At 35.9% G+C, this 18,069-nt stretch overlaps 3 protein-coding genes and 1 pseudogene across 3 annotated transcripts; 2 read left to right on the forward strand and 2 right to left on the reverse strand.

Annotated features, from left to right (window-relative positions):
• Positions 1-574: 574 nt before the first annotated feature.
• Positions 575-1,427, forward strand: LOC147558939 (dirigent protein 22 pseudogene; annotated as a pseudogene).
• Positions 1,428-11,593: 10,166 nt separating this feature from the next.
• LOC147558940 (zinc finger protein GIS2-like) lies at positions 11,594-13,094 on the reverse strand. The gene is made up of 2 exons (XM_086659128.1): positions 13,085-13,094; positions 11,594-12,275 (listed from the first exon to the last, which is right to left on the reverse strand). The coding sequence occupies exons 1-2, from the start codon at positions 13,092-13,094 to the stop codon at positions 11,623-11,625; spliced, it is 663 nt and encodes a 220-aa protein (XP_086515254.1). The 3' UTR covers positions 11,594-11,622.
• On the forward strand, positions 12,447-14,691 carry LOC147558941 (F-box protein CPR1-like). Its single transcript, XM_086660693.1, has 2 exons — positions 12,447-12,682; positions 13,340-14,691. The coding sequence occupies exon 2, from the start codon at positions 13,343-13,345 to the stop codon at positions 14,519-14,521; it is 1,179 nt and encodes a 392-aa protein (XP_086516819.1). The 5' UTR covers positions 12,447-12,682; positions 13,340-13,342; the 3' UTR covers positions 14,522-14,691.
• A 1,525-nt stretch (positions 14,692-16,216) lies between these two features.
• On the reverse strand, positions 16,217-17,268 carry LOC147558942 (zinc finger protein GIS2-like). The gene has a single exon (XM_086660694.1). It carries the CDS (start codon positions 17,123-17,125, stop codon positions 16,262-16,264), a length of 864 nt encoding a protein of 287 aa, XP_086516820.1. The 5' UTR covers positions 17,126-17,268; the 3' UTR covers positions 16,217-16,261.
• Between the last annotated feature and the right edge of the window lie 801 nt (positions 17,269-18,069).

An 18,069-nucleotide genomic window follows, 5' to 3' on the forward strand; every position in this document is an offset into this window, starting at 1 on the left:
CAACCAAAAAAAAAAAAAAAAATTCAATCTCCCTCCTAAAACTTCAATCTCCCTTTTTAAACCTCACCAACTCTCTCCACCCACCGCAACACCGAGATGAATGATGACTTCACTATTTCTCCTTGCAATTTTATGGACACAAACATTATTACTACCCCATCAAGCCATCTTTTTCAACATAAAAAATAAAAAAGAATCGACCTAACCCGCATTTTACTCTTTCACTTCATTATATTTGTTTTGTTGGTATTTCTTCTCCCGTATGAACTTATGCCATTTTATTTTGATTCTCTCATATTTGATTTGATCTTGGATTTTTCTCAATTTAGAGTATTTAATAATAATACCCATGTATATTTTGCAAGAATTTGAACTATTGACAACAATGATTGGATTATTAACTTGTGATTCAAGTCAAGTTTTTAGCTTGGACTCTATTGAGTTTTGGAAAGACAAAGAGTTGAATCAAAAGAACTTGACTAGTGACCTATTTTTAAGAGTATTCTAGTTTACATGTCTTATGGATGAATTATATATTTGACAGACTTTGACAACCAAAAGAACCTAAAATGAATTATATATTTTTCCACTCATTCATCTGCCCACCTACTTTTCCCTATCTCTTAACCTTGTAAGAGCCCTAACTTCCCACATCTCTTTAAAACTCTTATTATAATTTAGATCTCAATTCTCAACTCTACCTTTCCATTTTCTTTCCTCCTAGTACTTTCAATGGCTGAAATCATTCACTCCAAATCTACACTAATATCCACTCTAATTATTCTATTCACCTTCATCCTCATCTCCCATAAAATGGTAAATGCTAAACCCAATAGTTTTGGAAGAGTTTTAGATCCCATAAAAATAGGACTTAGAAAAGAAAAACTTAGTCATTTTCGTGTCTATTGGCATGATATTGTTAGTGGTCCAAATCCAACTGCGATTCAAGTAGCCGAAGCTCCATCTACGAATAAATCGGCAACCGGGTTTGGTGCTCTGGTTATGATCGATGATCCTTTGACGGAAGGTCCAAGTTTAAGCTCGAAACAAGTCGGACGGGCCCAAGGATTCTACGCCATTTCATCCATAAATGATGTGGGATTACTTATGAACATGAATTTTGTTTTCATGGTAGGAAAATATAATGGAAGTACGATTAGTATTATGGGGAAAAACGCGGTGTTTTCAAAGGTGAGGGAGATGTCGATTATTGGTGGAAGTGGGCTTTTTCGATTTGCAAGGGGATATGTCCAGGCCCAGACTTACAAAGTGAACTCTATAACTCGTGATGCTATTGTTGAGTACAATATTTATGTTTTCCATTATTGATTTTTAGAAATCTGTTTCAGCTGAGTCTTTCCTTTACTGATATGTTTGTAATTTCCTTATGGGTTTCATACTTGGTGAATATAAGATTTGTTAGAGCATCTTCAATGCAACATATAAACTCTAAATTTCTTCTAAATTTCAGCCAATATCAGTGAATGTGGGAAAAAACACTAATTAGATGGACTTTGGGGAATTAGAGCATGAATTTCTTCCTAATTTTCAGCCTTTTTTCATTTCTCTATTCATTGTGGAGGAATTACAAAAAGAAGATTAGAAATACAATGAAACATGAGAAAAGTTTGTTGGTTATCTATTCATTATGAAGAAAAAATCATGACTTGAATACTTACAAAACAACTTAATTTCTACTTGATTTTCCATGAACAAAGGTAAGGCTCACCCCTGTCTTTGAGCAAGATCGTCCCTAGCTCCTTAGGAAAGTTTTCTTCCCAAGGATCCATCATAACTTCACCATGTTCTCCAATGTGGACAAATAGATAAAGAGCATCTCCAAAGCAAAACTCAATCTTAAAAATTAGAGAACGTGAGTGTAATAGTCTCACATTGGTCGCAAGACTGCCCAGAAACTGGGCTATAGGTGTACGCTCAAGCTTATTAAGTACCGAGGCCTCATATGGGGAAAAAACCTCATACCACGGTGGGTGGTGGCTAAAGTGAAGACAAAATCGTTGTGGGGTTCCACGACCGCTGCATACTCTGATGGTCGGGCTATTCGTGTGTCGTCGCCCATACCGAAGTCCTTTGGGTGGACTTGTGGTGCCTTCGCCAAAAACAAAACCTTGTATCTGTGTGAGGTGGTTAAAGAGGGGACAATATCGGCAACTGCTAAGGCTTGGGGTGTTACAAAGCGGTATCAAAGCCGAGGACGGCTCTTCGCTAAGGGTGAGGGATTGTAATAGTCTCTCATTGCTCGCAAGAGTGTCCAGAGACTGGGCTATAGGTGTACGCTCAAGCTTAGTAAGTACCGAGGCCTCCAGTAGGAACAAAACCTCATACCACGGTAGGTGGTGGCTAAAGTGAAGACAATATTGTTGTGGGGGTCCACGATGTCGTTGCGTACTCTGATGGTCGGGCAAATCGTATGTCGTCACCCATACACCGAGGCCTTTTAGGTGGGTTTGTAGTGCCTTCGCCAAGAACAAAACCTTGTACCTGTGTGAGGTGGTTAAAGCGGTGACAATAGTGGCAACTACTAAGGCTTGGGGCGTCACAGTACCGTAGGATTTTTTTATAAAAATCCTCTCCAATGCAAAACTTAACTAAGATCTCAAAGATGAAGTGTCAAGGGTCAAATAGAGATGAGATATCTCTGATTGTCCAACTCATCCGTTCTTTTATTTGAACCAATAGAAATCAAGTTTTCATATATTTCCGAAATAATTAATTGTTTCTTTACAAAATTAATCATTCCACATAAATAAATAAAAACAAATTTTGAGTTTTGCATTGGAGACATACAAGAAATGAGGATCTCTATTTTTGCCACTTAGTAATGAGAATCTCAATTAGACTTGACAAAGAGGATCAATTAAGATTTTGTTTTGAATTTTGCATTGGAGATGCTATAAATAGATGATAATCAGTCCAAATAGATAAATAGATATATAGATGGTTTATTTTGAATTCCAGTAAGACTTATCATACAAGAAGATAAATAAGTAATCAATCCAAAGTATGTAATGTGTACAAAATCTGATAGTTTTGTTAGATCGATTCTAACATCAACAAAAACTTGATGCTAACATGAGGTATAAAATGATACCTTATTATGCATAATCTATATGTGTGTGAATTAGTGTCTGTACTGTGAGAATGTCGTATTGGCCGATTGCTCTAGAGCACACACGAAACTGCAATTGTTCAGAGTCAAAATGAACACAATCGAGAACCTAAGTAAGGGATTAGCATTACCTGTGTAATAGCTACATTGGTTTACAAACCAGAACTCAGTTCAAGACTTATAGTTCACTGCCGATGGTGTAGACCTTATAGAAACTCATAGGAAATGTTCAAAGTCAAAAGTCCACCTTCTTACGATGCATCAAAGTTCCGCATATGAACTCTATTATTGTCAGTATAGTTTAGAAAACCCAAATATTCATTCAATTCATTTATTTGGGGGATTATTGGAATCATAGTTAATTTAAGATTTGTTCACTCGTCAAGTCAAAAGCGTTACTCGTCAATACGTTCGTGGAGCTCTGAAGTTTAGAGCAAATAATCACTCAATTCCAAACCGGATGAATGAGATATTCAACTTTTAGTTTGGATGAAAAATAGTTAAAGTTAACCAAGTTCCGTGAACTTGGGGACTGAATGGAAAAGTGGAATAGTTAATATGGGGGCAAAGAGAAATCAAGTAATTGGTAAATTGGTCTGATAGAGTGTCGCTCGAAGCAAGAAATTGGACGACATGCATTCGCGCTTCGAACAACCTTCTAGAAGGTCCCGAAGCGTGCGATCTTATGACTCTTCTGCTCGTCAGGACATAACGAATTGCGTTTATTCTGTGATTTGCCTAAGATCCAACGCATCATAGCGCAACCTATCTTTTTTATGCCCGAAAATCACCAAATTACTCCCCACAACCACCAATAGTCCTTCCAAAAGCTAAGAGGTGCACGTATTTGCTATATACTCACTCGAAACCTTTAAATAAGGCCCAATACCACTCCATTTTCGCATTCCATTAAGTCTATCCTCTTATAATATATTAAGGCCATGTTTGGCACGCGGGAATCGCGTGGGAATGGAATGTGATTCCTGGGAATCACATTCCCGACTATTGTTTGGCTCGCGGGAATGTAGGGAGAATCCTATTCCCGGAGGAATGGGATTCCCCCGAAATGGGGTAATAGCAAACCCAGGGAGGGGGTGGGTTTGTGATTCCCATTCCCGGGAATGATTTCATTTAATATTTTTGGACAAAATAATCCTTGATAAAATATTAGAATTCTCATAATATTTTTACTAAAAAAATTCAAAAATCTAGGATTTCAACTACCACCATACCAACACACTCTCTCTCTCCCACCCCCTCTCTCGCTCAAACGTAACTCTCTCTCCATATCTCTAGTTTTTTTTTCTTCTCTCTTGCTCTTTGTTCGTTAAAAATCGATTTCATAACGTTTAAAAAAATTAGTCGAGACCTTATTTATTTTAAATAAATCTTTAAATACAACTTAAATTAGTGTATTGCGTTATTATTTCATATCTATAAATTTGAATAGACAATACTATTTAAAATATATATAACAAAGTTGACCTATAATTTATGTAGTTTGAGTAAAAGGATATAACAGGACTTTCGTAAAATTTACATTCCTATTCCTACACAAACCAAACAACAAGTTAGGAATCCATCGGGAATGGAATTCCTATTCCTGGTTGAACCAAACATTAAACCAAAATAATCTGATTCCCGGGAATCGCATTACGGGAATGTGATTCCCGGAAATGACATTCCATTCCCGCGCGCCAAACATGGCCTAAGAGTTCCACGTGTGTATGAAATATAAGCCTTCATTCAGAAGATGTAATTAAGAACATGGAATCTAAGGCATATGTAGGCATTTTTACTATGTTGGCATTCTAGTATGTCTAGGGTATAGATTCGAAAGCACTCCCCTATGTCTAGAATCTAGTTACAAGAGCATCCTGTTAAATCTATTAATTAAATCGACTAAAACATTTTTTTTCTAATCCTTCGATGTTTCTTTTTTTCTTTTAGTTTACTGATTTTCACATCAATGACATTCTGATTGTTTGAATCAAAAAGTCTACTGATTTATAATTAATCAATCAAAAAACACATAAAGACTATAATTCTTCTTTCCAATTTTATATTGATAGTGCACTTTGACTACGAATCATTTGTTCTGAATAACGGATACTATTGGTTAAAAATACGAAAGATATTGAATTGTTGTCTTTCTTAGTCTATCTCCGTTAATTCGAAATGGAAGTGTATTAATTAATTTACTAATGAAGTCAAACCAAGAACCAGTTTCATCAGTGGCTCGGTTCGGTTAGGGTCGATTAAGTGACTGTCTGAGCAACTTATTGAATTGGTCACATGAACATCAATGCTATCCTTTAAACTTCACTTATACTTCGCGTTGGATCTGTAGAAATTCACGAAAATGTGATGATTGGAGATAGATGAACATAAATAAAGAACACCATATTTAACGAGGTTCAGTCGGACATTCACGACCTACATCCTCGGAGAAAGCCAGAATGGCTACATACTTTATTAACCACAATTGTGGTGATTCGTTACAATGATTGATTAGTAATCGAATGATTTAGGCCAGCGCTTTGGGGAAAGCTAAATAGTTTCCGGGGTGTGAAGACTTGGTCAAAAATTGGTCAATTTTGAGTTGACCTATTTCTTTTGTAAGTTGTTATAGGGAAATAAATTTAGGGACTTTAAAAAAAATACAAATTTTGGATGGACTTCAATAAACAAACAAATCCTACAAAATCTTCCTAGGGATCAAACAAAAAGGCAAGTTGTGTTTTAAAACTTCCCCATTAAACCTCCATTAATGTTCTTCAAGTTCTTCATCTCCATGATTTTTCGTCATCTTTTATTAATAACTACTATTCATCTTCATCTTTGAACCATTAAACAACTTTATTTTTCTTCAAAAATCTCAGATTAGTTACCCTATCTAAAACCCTAAAATATGGAGAAAAACCCTAACAAAATCGATAATGGTGATGGAAGTATAGCTAATGATAACATCAATCAAGAAGACCAAGAATCATGGTTGGGTTTAGATGACATTGAAGAGGTAATGATTTTTTTACGATTTTTTTTTAACCCTTAAACCCCAGCTCCTTAAACCCCCAGCTGGTTCGTGAGAAGTTTCGTGGTTTCGTGGGTTACAGGACCACGAACCATTTCGTGTACACGAACTGTTTCGTGGGTTTTCATTCCACGAAATGGTTCAGTGCACTTTTAACTTCCTTTAGTTTTTGTATGTACTTATTTCCGTTTCATTCTTTTGTCAGTCTTTTAAACTTGATTCAAATGCTTCTTCAATGTCCGGAGATGCAGCACCTATTCCAGTGTTTGTCGATGTATCACATTTATTTCCAAAAGGCATGGTATGTAATTTGTGGTACACCTTGTTAACGTTATTACCGATGTTATCGATTCATTCTTGTGAAACACATAATGTATTTTTTTATATGTCGCAGTTGTTTGATTCGAGGAATGACGCAATAGTTTGGTGTACCGAAACTACTTTAGAAGCTCGATTTGTTATTGTGAAAAAAGGAGTGAGGTCAGTAAACAATGAAGGAAAGGGATCGTATACCTTGTTTCGTTGTAGTCGAAGCGGTGTTTTTGGTAGCCACAAAGGAAAAAATTGGGTTTCTAATACGGAACCAAGTAAAAGGAGGCGTACGGGTTCTTCTAAATGTGATTGCCCATTTGGTATGAAGGTAAAATATAGCGTACCTCACGACAAGTGGATTGTTGAATTACTCGATGGACACCACAACCACCCGTTGGAGAAGAGCCTCACAGGTCATCCATATGCAGCTAGGTTTAAAATAGATGAGCTAGAATTAGTTACTGCATTAACTAAAAGTGGATCACGCCCTAAAGATATATTGTTGCATATAAAACAAATGAAGAAAGATAGGCCTAACTTTTCTACAATGAGGACTGTGTACAATGCTCAACGAAAGTTAAAGTGTGAGGAAAGTGAAGGTAGGTCAGCAATGCAACAGTTTATGAAGTTGTGCATGGATTACCACTATGTAGTCAAGCATAGATGCTATGAAAATTCCGAAGAGGTAAAGGACTTGTTTTTTGCACACCCTAGGAGTGTTCAGCTTGCGTTGTGTTTCCCTCAGTTTGTTGTCATTGATTGCACTTATAAAACCAACAAGTTCAAACACCCTTTGCTCCAGGTAGTCTCAGCTACTTCGACTAGGAAGACCTTCGTAGTGGCAAACGCATTTATAAGCAACGAAAAGACGGAACATTATACTTGGGTTATGGAATGTTTGCGAGAGTTATATAGTGTTGGTGACTCTCCTACTGTATTCATTACTGACAGGGAACTCGCATTGATGAATGCAATTGAGATCATATTTCCGGATGCGAAAAATATGCTTTGTATATGGCATATAAACAAGAATGTCCGGGCCAAGGCTGAAAAATACTTAGAGATTGTAAATAAGGATAAGAAGATGGATGCAAAAGAGAAGAAACTTGAGAAAGATAAAATGGTTGATGAGTTTTTCAATGAATGGCAGCTTGTCACGTGGGCAGATACCGAGGAACTATACAAGACTCGGGTTAATAAACTCTTTGAGAAATGGAGAAAATTCTCCATAGAGTTAGTAAGTTATTGTCAAGATACATGGTTGTCACTCTACAAAGAGAGATTTGTCAATTTTTGGACAAACCAGATACGACATTACGGCACCACATCAACAAGTAGAGCTGAGGGAGAACACGGGAGGCTCAAGTGTTTCTTGAATAATTCGTTAGGAAATTTTGTTTCATGTTGGGAAGCTGCTCATAAGTGCTTAGATGTTCAGTTTATTGGCCTCACGGGCTCATTTGAGAATAATTTGAGAAAGGTGTTGCATGCCCATCAAATTAAGCTTTTCGACAAATTAAGGAACGTGGTTGCACACCGTGCGATGGATATGATGTTGAAAGAGTTGAATCGAGCTGATTATGATGGTGAGAATGTTTGCCTTTGTATACTTAGGCGTACGCATGGTTTACTCTGTAAACATGAGTTGATGAAGCAACTTGCTAGTAATGTTCCTATACCACTTGATGCAATCGATAGATATTGGAGACAATTGTCATACGACGTCTTGATTGAGGTCCAGCAAACAAACTATGATGACCTACCTGAACATATGATTGTCAGAGAAAGGTGGTGGAAAGCCTCACAACCAGAGAAGGAGCAAATGAGAATTGACCTACGGTTAGTCGGTGCTCCTAAAACGACAAACATGAGAGAACCTCAACAACCGATTCTTGGAAAAGGTCGGCCTTCAAAAAAGCAAAGTCAGAATGATAGGTCGACTAAAAGGAATCCATCTAGCTTTGAGATTTTACAAAAACAGAAAGCGTTAACAGAGAAATTAGAGAAGAAATTAGAAAAAGAAAAAGCATTAAAGGAGAGATTAGATAAAAAGATTGCAAAGGATAAAACCAAAAAAGAAACGGTGGATATGCAAAAGGGAGAAGAAGTGAAGATAAAAATAGAAAAAGATGATGATGATGTTGTGCAAAGAAAAGGGTATGCCGAGATTATGTCTGATATAAAAGGATCAAATAGGATTACCCACTTTAGCCAAATGAATGAAGAAGAACTTGATCTGAAGATAAAAAACAAGAGAGAGGATTTTGAAAGACGTAAACTCATTCCACAAAGATGCCAGTCGAGAATGATATATCCTCCAATGATAGATTCTGAATTTTTGAAATCAGTCCCTAATCACATGCAACCATTTATCTACAATATAGAGAATGTCCCGGGGGACGGGCATTGTGGCTTTCATGTTGTAAGTAAAGCAATTACTGAAGGACGTCAAACATTGGGTAAAGAAATTCGACGTAAGATGTATGATCACATTGTCGCGAATGAAGCTTTTTACAAGTTAATGTGGCATGATGATATCATTTCCCAACTAAAAGACGTTATCATGTGCACGGATGATATTGCTTCCCAAAAAAATTGGTTTTGTATGCCATTATGTGGATTTGTTGTAGCAGAGACTTTTGCACGTCCGGTGGTGATATTATCAATCAACATGAATTTCACATTTTTGCCGACTTTGACTGGGCCATCGAATTACAACAAATGTGAAACGATCGTTCTTGCTCATCATAAAAATGATCATTATCTTTGGGTCACTTTGAAGAATTTTTTAGCTCTGCCTTTTGTCCCACCATTTACTTTCTACGAAAAAGTTAAAAACGAACATTACTGGGCTTGGTACAAGTTATTTGAAGCAGAATTTGGTGGTTATAAGGATTTGGTTGGTACGGGTCCGATAGAAAGTTTTGATGATCCTATGATTATTATTTAGTTTTACTTTTTTGAGTTTCGTAAGATTTTAGTTTCACACGTGTTTAACATCTTTTGGGGAAATGTAATCGAGAACTATGAGTATATATTATTAACTAACACGAAGATGAATAGATTTTAGTTTCACAAGTTTCTTTTTTTTCGTAATATTTTAGTTTCACAAATATTTTTTTTGGGAGACAAGTTTGGGTGTTTTGGGAGGTCATCTTTGTGTGTGTTGCAGTTCTTATGAGATCAATAATGTTGCTATTTGGGTGTTGAAGGATTACAAAGTGAGCGAATTTTGGAGTAAATTGTTAACTGTTTCTCAACCAAGATGTTTTGAATCGATTGACTTCACAAGGCCATTGTATATTCATAAAAATGGTGATATCGTATTTGAGGCGGATTTTGGAGAAGGGAAGAGCAAGTGCAATTCTTTAGTTACATACAATCAAAAGGAAGAGAGTATTACAAGCATAGCAAAAGTGGGTGGTATATTAGGATGTTTGGATACAATTGTTTACGTAGAAAGCCTAGTTTCACTTAATTCACGTACTTACGTCAAGGAAGAACAAGGAGAAGAAGTAATAGAGCCAGTGAGAAAGAAGTCGAAGAAGGCAAAGAAGAAAACAAGAAATTGTAATGGTGAAAGTTATAATGAGTTGTGGTGAAATCTAGAAAAAGTTGTTGATTAGTATTGTGAATTTATTGTTCTTTCTACTTGCAGTATATGAGATTGATTGTACATACATTTTTGTTTGTAAGTTTGTACAAATGGTTTTACTCTCTAGCATTTTGATAGGAGATACTTTAAAGGTTGATTTTAGTCTATAGTTTTCCTATAGAAAATGAAACTTGAAATCATCACAGAGATATGAGCTCCAATGCTCCATTTATGTGTAATGATCTAATGGTGGTTCGAAATGAAATTTAGGGTTCAACCATGCAGACGGAGTGCCAACCAGTCAAGGAACCGTGAGGGTGGTGGTTGGCCGCGATCAAAGTCATCGAGTTTTACCTTCAATGGAAGGCGTCTAAAATTTCTCAAGAGACAGAACACCTTGATTCAAAAATGGATGGAAAGGAAAAGAAACATATTAAGAGGCGCCTATAGGGTTTCCGAGAACCCATATTGATCGTGGTCGCTGTGACCTCTATATGTTCCAATTATTTAGACACTGGCCTGCAATTTATACTTGATAGTGCATGTACTCCAAAACCCTAGAGGTCCTAGGTTCGATTCACAGGACTTCAGGCGACTAGTTTAGTTGAGATTTAGGCTCGTTCTACAAAGATTTAAAATTTGACTCTTCCACAAAATTTCCCATTATATTCTTGCAAAATACTTACAAACCCTACTTCACTTAAAAACATAACTAAGAATTACTTCGATTTAGTGAGCTTGAACGAACGCTTCAAAGTTTGAGCTTTGTCTAATATATCTTTCAATTTTTATATGGATGGTAGTTCTTTTACTTGTCTATCTGACATTCACATTGTGTTTTTAAGAAAAGTAATATAATATTTGTGTCTCCGGAAACCTAAAAAGTGAAAATCAACTTGGTGACCACTCCAAAAGTCCAACCAAGGAACTCCTACATTCTGTAACGATCTGCAGCTATTATCTAGAGGTTCCTTCTAACCTTGCATTTTTCAGAAAGAGCAAGAAAATAAATGGAAGAATTTTTTTTTATTAAAATGACGTAATCTTCTTGTATAAAGGTAAAAAATTTGAGAGATTATCTAAGATAAATTTGACTGCAGATGCATACTACCTAGTGTTGCCATTATTGGATGCTTCCTCCTTTACCATCACTATCTCATCATCACTAAATCTCCTTATAAATAATAACATCCCATTTTTTATTCCATTCTCGTAATTTTAGTAATTTTCTTTTAACCTCACTTCTATTTTTTTTCTACTTGATTTCGGCCGAATAACAACGTCTTATTATGGTGGTGGTGGCGGTAACGATGACAGTGGCAGTTGTAATGGCAGCTATGGTGGTTGTGGTATATGCAATTAATGTCATTGAAATTATTTGTTCATTTAATATTTTCTTAACAAATTATACTTAATTTTTTAACATAAAATCAAAAGAAATTAAATGTCATTTGTTTAGGTCAAAATTCAAACTAAAACTAAACAAATAAACTAAACTTCAATAAATTATGAAGGTGGGTGTGCATAGAAATTATTATCAATGAAAATGAATTACAAGCGAAGATCCAAACTCACGTGATCTTGTACATTAGCCTTTGATTCATATACATGTCTGTTCAATAAATCAGAACCCTGGATCATCTGCATAGATTTCAAATCTTTATGATAACTAAGATGATGGTGACCTGAGGATAACGGCAACGGGTTAATTACCTGACTCCGACGGATCTCTCCGTTAAAACTCTGATAATTGTTTTGATGAACATCTGGGGTTTTCCATAAACCAAATGAACTTCTATTATTTTCACAAAACCCGTTATACCTATTGTTGTTGGTGGTGGTGGTGGTGGTGGGGGTAGCCGCCGTGGTGGAGACACAATTCCAAGAAGGGTAAGATGGAGATATCTGTGAGGTAGGAACCCCGCTGTAATTAAGAAGACCGTAGAGGTGGTGGTGGTGGCGGACGTCGGAATTCCCAGTGATGGCATTCTGAGACGTGGTGGTGAACTCTAGGTGGGAACGTTTAGCGTGTTGACGTTCGCGTTTATGTGCATTTTGATGACCACCTAAAGCTTGAGATGTTGGGAAGTTACGGCAACAGTAATGACACTCGAATTTTCTACTACTATGTGCGTTGTTGTTGTTGTTGTTGTTGTTGTTGTTAAGATGGAATTTGCTCTTACAATTTGTTTCTAAATCCTTTTCTTTGTGTGTGTTTCAAGTAATTTTGTTTTCTTCTAAAGAATGTCAATGCATTTATGAACACATGCCCATTAAAATGTGGGTTTGTTTCATACATTAAAGTTACACCCTGTTGTAGGCTATCATATCCTCTAGCCTGCCATTAGGTTGATATTTTGATAGTATTGTTGCTTGCTTTGGTACCTTAGGGTTTTATAAGTCTTCACAAATGTGCAGCCTAGCTGCCATTAGATGATAGTTGTACATAGATATTAGAATTCGGACCTCCTTATAGACAAGGAAAATGAGAATATGCCCTAACATTTGGAAGCCCATTCTTAACCCTATGATTTCCTTCTTCTTCAACTATGTTGCCTTTTAGGCCATTCTCTCTCTCTCTCTAAATGGGGAATGCTAGTTCATAAGGAAGGTATACATCATATCTCCATCCTTTTTTTAGGGTTTTATTTGCTTGTAAATTTGTCTCGTATGATGTTATACTACGAAAGAACATCCAATATTACTTGTAATCCGAAGCTTATAGTGAAATTTTACTTATCATTTCAACAATTAGATATTGAATTTAAGTAATAATTCCTGCTGCTTGATTGTTATTCTTTCTTTAAATTTTGAGTTGGTCAAGTGATCTTTGTCAATATGGTAGTCTTTGGTCAGTTTTGATCTTAGAGTTTTGGGTTAACCTTCTGTGAGTGAGAGAAATCCCTAGTTAATATAAGAAATTTTGGTGAACTTTTATGGTATTCACTCACTGCAAGTCTTCATTTAGGCTTCATCACTAAAACCAACACTTACCAGTCTTTTGTGTACATACCGATTATCATGTTAGAACACAATAAAATCGTTCGACTAGAGTATGACCAACTACTAGTGTAACGCGTTGGTTTTAATTAGAAACTTCTTATTAATCTTCCATTTGTGGATAAGTGTTTGACATTAGTATGGAATCTACCCTTTTTTAAGATTTTACTTCTAAATTCAACTCGGATCAAAGGTAAAACCTATATATATATATATATATACTGTTGTGGTTTTATTTTTAAACCTAAATTGATATCTTAAATTGCAGAAGATGAAGAAGAAGATTAAGAAAAGCAAGAAGAGGTTACCTATGGCAGAGATCTTGGGAGATGATATCATGACCCATATTCTTTTACGGTTGCCGGTAAAATACATCGTACGGTCCAGATGCGTACGCAAATCATGGAGTAAGTTGTTTGATGATCCGACTTTTATTCAAAAACACCATGACTTTGCTAAACGAAATCAAGACTTTCATCTCATGTTTAGTGCTAGACAACTCTACTCACTAAATCATAATGCAATATCATTATCATCTTATGTTGATGCTCATGAGATCAATTACCCAATGAAGCGTGATCATCTCTCTGTTGATATTATTGGTTCTTGTCAAGGTTTGATTTGTATAAAAGGGTTGCCAAATTTTCTATGTATTTGGAATCCAGCAACAAAGGAATACAAGGTAATACTGTCTCCACCACAAATTAGCCTTTCGAAAGCAGAGGTATATGGTTTTGGTTATGATGACGGAGAAAAGGATTATAAGTTGGTAAGAATTGTGAATACTACTACTACTTGTACTAGATTGTACGAAGTTCAAGTCTATACATTAAGATCAAATACATGGAAAAACATTCAACCCATTCCATATAGTTTTTTTGATAACATTGGGGTATTTGTTAATGGAGCTCTTCATTGGATTTCGGAAAATTCAGGAGTTATAGTTTCTTTCGATCTTCGAGAAGAGAGATTCTATGAACTTCCACTGCCTTATAATTGTTTTGATGATGACACCACAGGGGAGACAAGTTTGGGTGTTTTGGGAGGTCATCTTTCTGTGTGTTGCAGTTCTTATGAGATCAATAATGTTGCTATTTGGGTGTTGAAGGATTACACAGTGAGCGAATCTTGGAGTAAATTGTTAACTGTTTCTCAACCAAGATGTTTTGAATCGATTGACTTCACAAGGCCATTGTATATTCATAAAAATGGTGATATCGTATTTGAGGCGGATTTTGGAGAAGGGAAGAGCAAGTGCAATTCTTTAGTTACATACAATCAAAAGGAAGAGAGTATTACAAGCATAGCAAAAGTGGGTGGTATATTAGGATGTTTGGATACAATTGTTTACGTAGAAAGCCTAGTTTCACTTAATTCACGTACTTACGTCAAGGAAGAACAAGGAGAAGAAGTAATAGAGCCAGTGAGAAAGAAGTCGAAGAAGGCATAGAAGAAAACAAGAAATTGTAATGGTGAAAGTTATAATGAGTTGTGGTGAAATCTAGAAAAAGTTGTTGATTAGTATTGTGAATTTATTGTTCTTTCTACTTGCAGTATATGAGATTGATTGTACATACATTTTTGTTTCTAAGTTTGTACAAATGGTTTTACTCTCTAGCATTTTGATAGGAGATACTTTAAAGGTTGATTTTAGTCTATAGTTTTCCTTTAGAAAATGAAACTTGAAATCATCACAGAGATATGAGCTCCAATGCTCCATTTATGTGTAATGATCTAATGGTGGTTCGAAATGAAATTTAGGGTTCGACCATGCAGACGGAGTGCCAACCAGTCAAGGAACCATGAGGGTGGTGGTTGGCCGCGATCAAAGTCATCGAGTTTTACCTTCAATGGAAGGCGTCTAAAATTTCTCAAGAGACAGAACACCTTGATTCAAAAATGGATGGAAAGGAAAAGAAACATATTAAGAGGCGCCTATAGGGTTTCCGAGAACCCATATTGATCGTGGTCGCTGTGACCTCTATATGTTCCAATTATTTAGACACTGGCCTGCAATTTATAGTTCAGTTGATAGTGCATGTACTCCAAAACCCTAGAGGTCCTAGGTTCGATTCACAGGACTTCAGGCGACTAGTTTAGTTGAGATTTAGGCTCGTTCTACAAAGATTTAAAATTTGACTCTTCCACAAAATTTCCCATTATATTCTTGCAAAATAATTACAAACCCTACTTCACTTCAAAACATAACTAAGAATTACTTCGATTTAGTGAGCTTGAAAGAACGCTTCAAAGTTTGAGCTTTGTCTAATATATCTTTCAATTTTTATATGGATGCTAGTTCTTTTACTTGTCTATCGACATTCACATTGTGTTTTTAAGAAAAGTAATATAATGTTTGTGTCTCCGGAAACCTAAAAAGTGGAAATCAACTTGGTGACCACTCCCCTCAACAAAAAAAAAAAAAAAAAAAACTTGGTGACCACTCCAAAAGTCCAACCAAGGAACTCCTACATTCTGTAACGATATGCGGCTATTATCTAGAGGTTCCTTCTAACCTTGCATTTTTCAGAAAGAGCAAGAAAATAAATGGAAGAATTTTTTTGTATTAAAATGACGTAATCTTCTTGTATAAAGGTAAAAAATTTGAGAGATTATCTAAGACAAATTTGACTGCAGATGCATACTACCTAGTGTTGCCATTATTGGATGCTTCCTCCTTTACCATCACTATCTCATCATCACTAAATCTCCTTATAAATAAGAGAGATGCTTGAATCACAAAAGATTTTGACAAAAAAAAGTTCCCAGCTGATGTGGCGGTTGTGATTTTCATCTCTCAACGGCCTAGATTTGGTCAAAGTTTGAAACCACACCCGCCACATCAGCTGGGAACCTTTTTTTGTCAAAATCTTTTGTAACTTTATCATTTTCCTATAAATAATAATAATATCCCATTTTTTTAATTCCATTTTCGTCATTTTCTTTTAACCTCACTTCTATTTTTTTCTACTTGATTTCGGCCGAATAACAATGTCTTATTCTGGTGGTGGTGGCGGTGACGATGACAGTGGCAGTTGTAATGGCAGCTATGGTGGTTGTGGTATATGCAATTAATGTGATTGAAATCATTTGTTTAGGTCAAAATTCAAACTAAAACTAAACAAATAAACTAAACTTCAATAAATTATGAAGGTGGGTGTGCATAGAAATTATTATCAATGAAAATGAATTACAAGCGAAGATCCAAACTCACATGATCTTGTACATTAGCCTTTGATTCATATACATGTCTGTTCAATAAATCAGAACCCTGGATCATCTGCATAGATTTCAAATCTTTATGATAACTAAGATGATGGTGACCTGAGGATAACGGCAACGGATTAATTACCTGACTCCGACGGATCTCTCCGTTAAAACTCTGATAATTGTTTTGATGAACATCTGGGGTTTTCCATAAACCAAATGAACTTCTATTATTTTCACAAAACCCATTATACCTGTTGTTGTTGTTGTTGTTGGTGGTGGTGGTGGTGGGGGTAGACGCCGTGGTGGAGACACAATTCCAAGAAGGGTAAGGTGTAGATATCTGTGAGGTAGGAATCCTGCTGTAATTAAGAAGACCGTAGAGGTGGTGGTGGTGGCGGACGTCAGAATTGGCGGTGATGGCGTTCTGAGACGTGGTGGTGAACTGTAGGTGGGAACGTTTAGCGTGTTTACGTTCGCGTTTATGTGCATTTTGATGACCACCTAAAGCTTGAGAAGTTGGGAAGTTACGGCAACAGTAATGACACTCGAATTTTCTACTACTATCTATGTTGTTGCTGTTGTTGTTTTCGCTATCTTTGACATGTTGGCTCACATTAGTACCACCACCACTACCACCAGACGATGACTCTTGACAGTCTTGATCTGTAGTAGTGATGATTGTGGTGTTGCTTGTGCTGTTGGTTTGGGCTTTAGTTCCAAATTCAATACCAAAAAGACGAATGCTCTTCTCCGGAGGTTTAACGGACGGGGCGGAACGTATGAAGGGTAGTTGAGAAAAAGAATCAACATTCATGAAATCATGACTTTCACTAGTCTTGTCCATGGAGATTTTTGAGTTACTAGAGAAATGAAAGGGGATATAAATGAAGTGTGCAGTTCAATGTTTCTTTAAGGTATGAAGGAATAGAATGTGTATTATGAGATAGAGATAAGGGAGTAGATATTGAGGGATACAGAGAGCTAGAAAGAGGGTGAGAGAGAGGACTTACTAATGACTTCTTTTTATGGTAGATAAAGAGGGAGAGGGGAATAGTAGGACATCATCATAAAAGGAGTGGTATGACAATGGGAGCTAACCCAATGGAGGACAAACCTGACAGGACCACAAGGATAATTAGATCTCCAGTGACATTTTTTTTGTTTGAAACATCTCCAGTGACATATAGGTGCAGTATATTCTCTTGCAGTAATTTTATTGATACAACAAATTTACAAATTACAACAGTTTCATAATAAACTTTATTTGGAGGGTTCCGTTTATTTTCAACATATTTTTCTTAAATAAAAGAAAAATTAAAAGAGAAAATATTGTGCTTACATAAATAGAATATATTTTTTTATGCATGAAATAGAATCATATTACATATTGTTGTAACTTTATTGTAACAATAGTTGTTTTGATGTATAAGCCACTAAAATTGTTTTGTATTAATATGGTTTTCATTTATGTTCTCGAGATACTCAAGTTTCATGTAATTTTTTTTTGTGGAAGAGAAGTTTCATGTTATTAGTTGTTGTGAAAATGTACTCCCTGAAGATGTAAAGAGATATAAAATGATGAAATCCTAACAAAATGACAAAACTAGTGACTCAAACTAATTAAGTTTAACTTATACTAACGTGAGGGGGCAAATTTGAGATTATAAAAATGTATGGGTCAAAATGAAGTTGATGAGAAAATATACAGCTAAAAGAAGACTAAGGTGCTGTTTGTTTTTCTTTTTGGGTCTGAATCTGAACTGGCTGAATCTGAATTGGCTGAATCTG

This window comes from Eschscholzia californica, unplaced genomic scaffold (genome assembly GCF_041429995.1).
Source record: "Eschscholzia californica isolate CP2 unplaced genomic scaffold, dmEscCali1.0.p SCAF_2, whole genome shotgun sequence".
NCBI lineage: Eukaryota > Viridiplantae > Streptophyta > Magnoliopsida > Ranunculales > Papaveraceae > Eschscholzia > Eschscholzia californica.

What these genes read in the sequence shown, in the direction of transcription:
- LOC147558941 (XM_086660693.1), top strand. Translation starts at nt 13,343, where the DNA reads ATGAAGAAGAAGATTAAGAAAAGCAAGAAGAGGTTACCTATGGCAGAG.
- LOC147558942 (XM_086660694.1), bottom strand. Translation starts at nt 17,125, where the DNA reads ATGGACAAGACTAGTGAAAGTCATGATTTCATGAATGTTGATTCTTTT.